Genomic DNA, 9,874 nt, shown 5'->3' on the forward strand with positions numbered 1-9,874 from the left:
CGGCAGGGGACCGGACTTGATATTACAGGTCCCTTGCAGTTCTATGCTTCCATAATCCCATAAGATTGGACCCCTAATATAATCCATGACCTGTTCTGACCTATTTATAAAACTTTTCTAAAAAGGTTACATGAATGTATTGTCTCAAATAGTTTTAATTTAAGATATGTTAAAGCTCAAAGATGGCATCATGGAATAGGGATTATAACATCTAATTATACACTATCTTTTTATATAGGTTTATTTTTTTTAAAAGCCTCTTAAAAATAAAGAATACAATTTAAATAAAAAAATTGATTTTTTAAAATTAAAAATCTTTTTTTCTTATTTAAAGAAAATTGTTGATCTTTATCCACTTATGCACTGTATTTCTCCATTTTTCTAAGCTCTCTGTGTCTTTCTATTGTGAGCTTCTTGGAGCAGGAAGGGACCTGGAATATCTGTAAAACATCTACTGTCCATTATGTTAACATAACTAATCAAAATGTTCAACTTCTTCATTTTGCTATGAAGAGTAAACAAGTCTTAAAGCACTAATCATTTTAGAAGGAAATGCATCTCAATTTTCTGTGTAGGTGGATGAATAAAAAACACCATATCCTTTGCTGTTAAAGTCTATTCTGGCTAAGTGTTGCAAAAAGATCACACACAGATGCTTTCTGCCACATTTAATCTTCACGCTGACATGTTACCATTTTAATGTTTTTACTGAAAAATTTCAAGTGTAAAATGTAAACAGGAATAAATGAAGTGTATTAAGCTAGAAACTGATTTAGGATGTGAAACCAATAACGTGCTGGTGCTTCTACGTGCTAGTATCAAAACAAAGATCCCGTTTCACTTTGTGTGATTTCCTTCCAACATTTTTCCTTGCCTGAAATGCTTTAAACAGCAGAGTCACCTGACTTCAAACACTGCACGTTCAAGCAAGATGTACTGAGCAAATGAGTGCCTTTCCAAAAAAACCAAACTTTGCCTCCAACAGCTTTTTAGCATGTTTTTTTTTTTTAACATGAAGATATAAAATTACCTGTTTATCATGTACATAACTTTGTTCTTGTAGTTCAATATGAAGCAAGTCCTTGTGTGTCTCGGTCATCTCAGGCTTTGTTGTCTCCATCAGTCAGCAGTGAAAAGCATCTGTCTAGCACAGGAAACAGGAGAAGCAAAAGAATTGCATGCAAAAAAATATGCAGGTAAATTGCCTTAATTCATAGGTGCAGTATGTGCTGAATTGAGAAGCAGAACCGAAAGGCTACCCTTTGCTACTCTTTTACAATGTGTATAGAGTGTATCTCCTTGTATAAAACGTGAGTTGGTGACTGGTCTAGTTTCTAGCAAGCAAGTAAACAAGCTGCCATTATGTATAGGTTCCTTTCTGAAACTCCTGAGGGGAAATAAAGCCTTGAGATTAAAAAGGTTGAGAGAGATCCTTCATACTGATCTTCTTGGGTTATTATGGTAGCCATTTGATTTCTGGAATGTTTCTCTTTCATGATGTCTGTTGGACAAGACAGAAGGTTAAACATTTTTAGTTCTGCCAGATTTGCTTTTAGCTTTTTACTTCATAGTGTTTTGTCTCTGGGAGTTGTGGAATGTGTGGGTGGGACAGAGGTGGATGCCTGAAGGAAAGCCATGAAGTGTAAAAACCTAACTTCCAAGGATTCATCATATTGTGGGTTTTTTTTTTCTAGAATTCCTTATTTCTCTTTAATTCCTGACTCCCCTTTTTGTGTCTTTCCCCCACTTTTTAAATTATTTCACTAACTTGGATCAAAACAAACCCCCCCCCCAACTTTGTAGCATCAAACACTAAATCAGTTACTTTAAAGTGTATTGAAGTTGATTCCTTTATTAGGAACAATTATTTTATTACTGTTTCATTTTTTTCCTCTTCAGTTTTTATCTCACTGGTCTCAAGAAATAATCTAAAATAGAAAGTATAAAAGGATACAAATTATAAAGAGAGCAGTATTTGGGTTGTTTTTTTTTCTCTCTTTCCATTACCTTTTTCTTAATGTTCACATTTTTCAGGGCCGAATCAGGAAAAACTGGCTGTTTCTCTCCAAAGATTAGCCGAAAAGAAATGGTTCGCAGATCGTTACGTTTGAAGTTCAGTCTGGGAAAAAGCAACAAAGATGTAGTATGTTAACTTTTCCTATCCTATTCTTGTCAGCATATTCTAGGGAATGTTGTCAAGGAAGAGAGAGTACTGTTCTTGTAGCCTGTATAGCATAAAGAGGTCTACGTTGTTTAAATAAGGAAGAGAGAAGTTTCTCTGTTCTAAAATTTTGCATTAAAAATGTTTAAATGCAAGTCGTCTTAGCAGTTGCTATCAATGGAAAAACATTCTTTGAACTGTAAACTTGCATTTAATTTGGATCTAGAAAACAAATTAAGTTTTGAATAATCTTATGTTCAGTCTTTTTAAAACTTTTTGTGTTTGGTTTTTTTTTTTTTTCACTTCCAAGATGAATGTTGCAAGTGGATGTCCAGCTGTACACAGGTCTGAAAACATTGGCCGGCGACTTGCAAATCAACAAGATCTGGAAAACAGAGTTGAAGATTCAAAGTCAGAATTGCACTTTACCCCAGGTGTTAGTGAAAAATTTACAAAGAAAGGTAAAAGTTATTTGACAGCTTGCTGATGGCCATTAAAAACAGAATTAAGTGATCTTAAAGGTTCCAGAGGGGAAATAGCCAGACAAAAAATAACTGATAAATTGGGTAACGGGGAAAAGTTAGTTGTAATTACAAATTTAAATAACTGCATTTTTATAGTACCTTGGTTTACTGATGAGTCTTACTACACTAGTAGTCTAAAGTCTTTATGTGAAAGACTTTCATCTCTGGATATGTAAATTTAAACAAAGTACTTAAATGGAGAATGTTGCAACTTCAAATTCATTTATTATAACTAGATTTATTGGCAAGATTCTTGTTTATAGTTTTGCTAATGTTCTATTAATAGACTAATGTTAAACACATTTTTAAAAATAATTTTATTATCAAACTTCTCTTAAGGTTCAAAAAATATCAGCAAATCTGAGGAAAACTTGCTAACGCCAAAATGTCATGATAAAGTAAGTTATCGAATGTCATGGAATGGACCCAGTAATGCAGGTTCTCAGGGGACCAGCAACAGAGAGACAAATCTGATGGGATATCTTGAAGCGGAGACCTGTTCTTCAGAACCTGTTCTTGTAATTGGAAAGCCACCTGTTATTCCAGATGATTTGAGATCTACTATTGTAAATAAGCAAGATGTCAGTCTAAGAGAATTTTCACTTTGTGAAGATGAGAACTTGACTACAGAAACATTACTGAAGATTAAGAAAGCATTTTCTGACTCTGGAAGTAATCTTCACAATCTGATAGCAGATACAAAGTCTTCACTATTGGAACTAACAGAAGAAAAGCTAAATGAAACTCCTCGTCTCACAGGGTTCAGTCCAGTGAAAGAACAGTTAGCTGAAGTTTCAAAAAATCTGGCAGTTGCAGAATCAAAGGATAAGTTTGATCAATTAATTGATCAGTCTTCTGCCACTGGCTGTCATCAACTGAGGAAGGATGAAATCAGAGCTGTAGAGAACTTTTTCCAAAACCCTGTTGAGTTTGAGCTTCAGACTCAGAAATTGGACACAGAAAATGTGCCAGAACTTACTATGCCTCAGGTAATGACTAGTGAGGGCAAGCTGAATTTTCAGGAAAGCCTCTCCAAAGATAACTTAAATTCACTTGGAAGAAAAGAAGGGGGAGTAGAATTGGAGCAGTCAAAAATATTGGAAGGCTATGAGCTTAAATACTGTAATTCAGAGACAGAAAGTGTGAAATCTATTGCTGGGGTACAAATTCCTGCTTCACAGTTCCTAGGGTCCAGAAATAAAACTGGAGAACACAGTGGAGAGACTAGAAGTTATGATAAAACTACACCAAAAACTTTACCTGCTTCTGATCTTGGGAGGGTTTCTGACCACATACAATGGTTCAATAAGCTTTGTTTAAATGATCCATGTTCTGCAAGCAAAGCTAAACCGCCCCTCAAGTTTCAACGTACTCCTGTCCGCCAGTCTGTAAGAAGAATGAACTCCCTATTGGAGGCCAGCAGACGGTCTGTAAATTGTAAATTGGCAAAACCTAGTGATGCTTATTCTCCACTTGCTAAATCAGTGAGCTATGATTCTGCACTGTTCTCCTGTCTAAAAGAGTCCTCAAAGAATTCCACAACATCATCCAGTTGTGAAACTGTACATCAAGTCCTCATGTCATATAAAGAGATGGATTTAATTCCCAAATCTCATTCCAAACCATTAAATCCAGTAGAGAAGGATGATGTTTCTGTGAGAATTGTTAGAAGCTGCAAACAGAAAGTGACTGTTTTAGAAGACCTAACTAATCATGAAGTGTCAAAAGCTGCTGTTAAACTGAGTACAAATACAAACATTATTGGTGCTACATCAGATAAAAATATCCTTACAAAAAGTGCTACTGGAAAGGCTCGGTACAGGGGATCTCCAAAGAATCCAATATCAAAAGCTAAACTTCTTCCATCTACTAAACCTGTAGACTTATAGGTTTTAAAAATTGGCAGTTGAATTGGTTAACTAGAATTTCTGTAATATTCTTTGGGAAAACTAAGTATAGATGAGCTTTAGCTCTGAATTCTTTTGTATAATGGGATTTTTAATTGTAATTGTTTTAATTTGGTGTATGTTTAGATTTGTACAGATGTCATTAATTGTATATCAATATGATTTTCCATTTACTGTAACTTTATGACTACTAGTTGTCTGCTATTTTCAATTGACTGGATTCTGAAAAACAAAAATCTAGCTTAATTTCTAAACACTTTAAGTTGTAATTGTTCATGGAAGGCCATCTCAAACCGTGTGGGATGCATCCTTTTAGAAGTAGGCAAACTAATTCTTGCAGTGTCTTGACAAGTGTAGTATTTTATTTTAAGAAACAATTGCCAGAAGTTTTTAAAAACCAAAACCAATGCACACACAAGAAAATGGCTCACTGCTATCTATCAGGATGTGTAAAACTCATTTATTATTGCTACTTTTATTTCTTTATATGTATATATTTTTTTTAACACTACAGTGACTAAATGGCAGTAGTCTAGCTTCAGCATTGACCTAGACTTCTCTACAGCTCTGATTTTACTGTGTGGCTTTTTTCAATAGGTAGATAAATCTCTGTCCTCACAGTCGGGTTTCTGTGTACATACCAGTTGCATCTATCTGTGCATGTGCACATGAGAGAAGTAGTTGAGTATATAGGAAATAAATAAGCAGAATATGGGCTTAATATTGTACCCCTGAAAACACGGATGTATCTGTTTTGTGCCTGTTACCTTCAGTTTCTGTCAGTGGTAAAGTAAGGTTTTATGTTACTAGATAATATGCTGGTCTTAACTTATTTTTCTAGAGCAAAGAAATGTAGCTGATCATATGATACAAAAGTAGATTTAAGACAATGTCACTGAAATAATGAGACAAATGTAAAAAGCCATACTGTGTTTAAAACTTCATTTGCACAAACAAATGTTTACATCTGTCTTAGAATTTAAATTGTTTACATGTTATCCATTGTAAAATTATTTAAGACTAAAAATCTTGAATTATGACAGTTACTTTCTATGTATACAGCTTGCTTGTTGGCAGGATTTAAGAGCTGAAATCATTGCATATGTACTTTCTTTTAGTATAAGTTTGCTCATCCTATTTGGGTTTTGTAAATGTTCTCTCTACAGTGCTTTTATACCTTGCAGCACTAATCTCTATTTTTGTGTAGGTAAATGATCAATGACTGCTGGAATTCAGATTTTTGCTGTTTGTAAGAGATTGCCAACTCCAACACTTTCACCAACCCTCTGAAACTACCAGAAAATAAAAATCCCCTTCTTCTAATTCTTCATACTCCCCAAAAGCAAGATCAGAGAGGTTCTTAATGGTATGTTTAATGTTCAACAGACTTATGCTGTGTTGGGCAAGGAAAGGAATGTCTTTCAGACTTAATGGACCCTTTACTCTTGGTGCGTGTGCGTGCACACATCTAGAGAGATTTTTGCTATACCACACGCACGTGCTCCTACTAACAATTCTAGTATGAAGTAATGGGCAAAAACATCTACAAGCCATGTAAATTGCAGACACAAGAAGCCTTTGTAGGTCAAAATTCAATATTGATTCTATTCAGAAACTAATACCATGTCAAGACAGCTCATAGACCATACATGTAATAAGCTCATACAGTAGAGTGCTGGTATTTGTATACTCTAGAGTTGAATAGAAGCTTAAGCCAATATGCAGAATACAGGTCTGTGAAAATGCAAATGCATGGCAGGGAAGATCAGAGGGGGATAGGAGTTCATGTGTGTGAGACAGGTAAGTAGGTGGGTTGTGGTGGGGTGGAAAATGGGCAAGAGAGTGGAATGTTGACCACTGGTAAAATGTAGAGGGTTACCTGGGGTTATTGGTTGGCAGGCAGGTTGTAATGTGCCATAAATCCAATATCTATTTTTAGTTCATGGGTTTTTTTTGTATCCAGTAGTTTCATGAAGCAAAGTCTGTAGGCTTGTCTATGAAAGGTGTTTTATAAATTCCCTTTGAGGATTAGAACTGAGAGATTGGTGAGTGGTTGTCTTGTGAGAAATGTGCACCCACAGGTAGTAATTGGGTATTTTTATCATTCATAGATTTTTGGTGTGTTCATTCTGATACTCAATTGTTTGGTTTATTCTACATAAGTTCCATCAGGACATTCAGTGCCCTGGATGAGATGTGTTACGGTTTTGGGGGTGCAGGTATAAGATGCAGGAATGGTGATGGTTCTGCTGTGGGGTGTAGTTGTGGGAGCAGTGGATAAGTGTTGGCAGGCTTTACATTTGTCCTGGCATGGTTTGGATCCATTTGGTGTGCTTTGGGCCATAGGAAGTTTTGCTTTTTGGTGATGAGGTTGTCGAGGTTTGGTGCCTGTTTAAAGGCTAGGATGGGTGGTTCTGGGAAGATCTCTTTAACAATTGGGTCGTCTTCCATGGGTTGCAATTGTTTGAGGATTTTCTGTATAGGTTCCAGGGAAGGATGGTATGTCATACCTAATAGTGTGCGATTCGTGGGAATGTTCTTTTTGTATTGCAACAATTGTTCATGCAGTATCTGGGTGTCTCTTTCAAAAGTGTGATCCCTCTCTGGAGGAGTGCCCTTATTGGGTGAAAACTTTTGAGAGTTGTGAGGTGACAATCCCAGGTGTTCTCCACATTGCAAATTTGGTGGTATCGGAGGACTTGGCTATATATTACAGCTTTCTTGGTGTGTTTAAGGTGATTGCTGGCTCTGTGTAAATGTGTGTTGGTCCATGAGTTTCTTGTATATGGTGTTTTGTATAAATAGTGTCTAAAAAGAAAACGTTAGTGCTGGAGTATACCAGAGAGAGTCTGCTGGAAGGGTGATTATTAAACTTGTGATGGAAATCAATCAGATTTCAGGTCATGGGTCCAAATGATAAAGATGTCATCTACATACCTTAGATGGGTGGGCAACTACTTCTGCTGGAGGGCTGCTTAACAAGCTTTGAGCTGTCAAGGGTCACAAGGGTAGCCCCACCCCTTAGTAGCCATCTTGGGACCAGAAGTCATGCCCCAAACCTCTGACCTTTGCTACTGAAAGTCCCTTCCCTTGCCCCTGGAAGTACTTCATTTGGGAAGAGGGATTGCCATCATAGAACCGGAAAAAACAACAACAAATTGTGTACTAAAAATCAAACATCCATAATATATTTTTAATTTAATTGTAAAAAATATTGTCCTGATTTGTTTGTGTATATAGAAGTGATTGCATAATAGCTCAAAATGAAATGTTACTCTTCTAGACTGTGTGTGTGGTTAGGTGGGCATGGGGGGTTTGTGGGGATGTGTGTGGAGGGGGAGGGTGGGTGTGAGTGTGGGTGCATGTGTATGGTGGGGTATGTGTAGCAGTGAACAAGGCTTCCACCAGAGGTGCACAGGGATGCCTGTGTGTTTGTATGGTATTTGTGCACAGCCCCAGTGCACCCCACGACCGCTCCGCGCTGCCTGGCCATTCTGTGTCCTGCCACCCCGGGCATACAGTGGCAGTGGGGCGGCTCCTTCCAGCTGCTGCTGCTGGCCCCACGCGCGTGCAGCCTCGACCCCTGTGCTGGCTCTGGGCTCACCTGTCTAGGCTGAGCAGCAGTGGCGGCAGCACTAGGCAGAAAGTGTTGCTTGGCACAGGGAAAGCGGTCCCTCCCCCTCACCGTCACTGGGCAGTTTCTGGTGCAGCCATCTGGAGCCTGTGCCACACCAGGTTGCCGTGGGTCCATCATCGCTGTCTCCAGGCTGCCCAGCATAGCAGCAGTGATGGTGCGGAGCAGCTGCAGGGCAGCCCAGAAGTGGTGGTGATGAAGCCACGAGGCAGCCCGGCATAGCACGGGCTCTGGGCAGCCACATCAAAAGCTGCCTGGTGGTGGCAAGGGGGAGGGACTGCTTTCCCTGCACCGAGCAACCAACTGTCTGTCCAATGCTGCCAACGCTGCTGCTGCTCAGCCCAGGCAGGCGAACTGGGAGCAGGTACTGGGGCCCAGGCTCGGCAGCAATGGTGTGGGGGAGAACCTGCTCTTGTGCAGCCACTTCCTTGTGCAGCCGCCCAGAGCCTGCACAGGGCTGCCCTACATCTGTTCACCGCTGCCACTGCTGTCCCATGGGGTAGCCCAGAGGTGGTGAAGCAGCAGAAATGCAGGGGAGCCCCGTGCTGGCTCTGGGCAGCTGCACCAGTGAAGTGGAGGGGCCCCTAGGGTGCCGCTGCTGCCCCCATACTGCCTCTGCTTAACCCAGACAGGCAAGCCTGAAGCTGGCTCAGAGCATGCAGGGTCAGGGCTGTGCATGCTGGTTTCTGTACCACAGGGCTGGGGTTGTGGCAGCAGCTGGGCTGCTGAGAAAAGCAGTCCCACTGCGAAGTGCCCCACCCCTACTGCGTCCCCGGAGGTGGGGGGTGGCAGGATGTGCTACGGTCAGGTGGGACTGAAGGACCCACCGTGGGCTGGACAAAGCCCCTCTGGCTGGTGAGCCATATCTTGCCCACCATTGATCTTGGGTATAGTGTGGGTTTGGTGTACTTCTTGAGGAATTCTTCCAGGTGGCCCATAAAAAGGTTGGCATATTGTGGGGCCATTCTAATGCCCATAGCTGTACCCATTAGAGGTGCACCAATAGAGATTTGTTTGGAGCTGATACCAATGGCTGATTTTTAGTGAGTCATATTGGCCAATACTGATCCAATTCTGATCTGTAGCCGGGAAGCGTGGGAAATGGCAACAAACTGGTAAGTCTGTTGGGCGAGGGAAGGGGTGTGTGTGGGGATAGAGGTCCCCGTGGTGAGGGAGTGGAGCTGGAGCAGTAGCAGTGGCAGGCACTGCACAGCCAGGGCAGGGAGTAGGACAGCTGCAAGTGGATCATCCAGGCAGCACGGGGGTGGGGGGATACCACAAGTGCACTTACCCCAGCGGGGTATGGAGGGTGTGTGCCTCCAGATCTGCACGCAGGGCAGGGCAGGCTGCCACTGCAGGCTGGGGCTGGATGTGGCACTGGGCTGTTCCCGGTAAGGCTGGGCTGGGCTGCACTTGGTGCTGGGAGCGGGGCTATGGGGGTGGCTGCAGCCATGCTAAAGATTGCTGTAACCCACCCCTCCTGGCCCCTAACTGCCCCTCCCAGTGCTGCTGCTGCCCACCCTGAGTGCAGCCTGGCCTAGTACCCCTGGCTGGGAAGAGCTCATCAGTGCCCTAGCCTCAGCCTGCCCTCACTGTGTGCAGATCCAGGGGTATATGCCGGCCCAGGGTGCATGCAGTGGCAGCTCCT

General features: G+C 41.2%; 1 protein-coding gene across 3 annotated transcripts in view; it reads left to right on the plus strand.

Annotated features, from left to right (window-relative positions):
• The window catches only part of ARHGAP11A (Rho GTPase activating protein 11A), a 20,229-nt gene extending 14,275 nt beyond the window's left edge, over positions 1-5,954 (plus strand). For all 3 annotated transcript variants that reach the window (XM_025197760.1, XM_014517366.2, XM_014517365.2), the window contains 4 exons: positions 1,064-1,196; positions 2,035-2,143; positions 2,472-2,622; positions 3,025-5,954. In XM_025197760.1, the coding sequence (XP_025053545.1) occupies positions 1,064-1,196; positions 2,035-2,143; positions 2,472-2,622; positions 3,025-4,574 (1,943 nt within the window). In that variant the 3' untranslated portion in view covers positions 4,575-5,954. The remainder of the gene's footprint in view (positions 1-1,063; positions 1,197-2,034; positions 2,144-2,471; positions 2,623-3,024) is intronic.
• The last annotated feature ends 3,920 nt before the right edge of the window (positions 5,955-9,874 follow it).

The sequence above is a fragment of the Alligator sinensis genome, unplaced genomic scaffold (genome assembly GCF_000455745.1).
Source record: "Alligator sinensis unplaced genomic scaffold, ASM45574v1 scaffold262_1, whole genome shotgun sequence".
NCBI lineage: Eukaryota > Metazoa > Chordata > Crocodylia > Alligatoridae > Alligator > Alligator sinensis.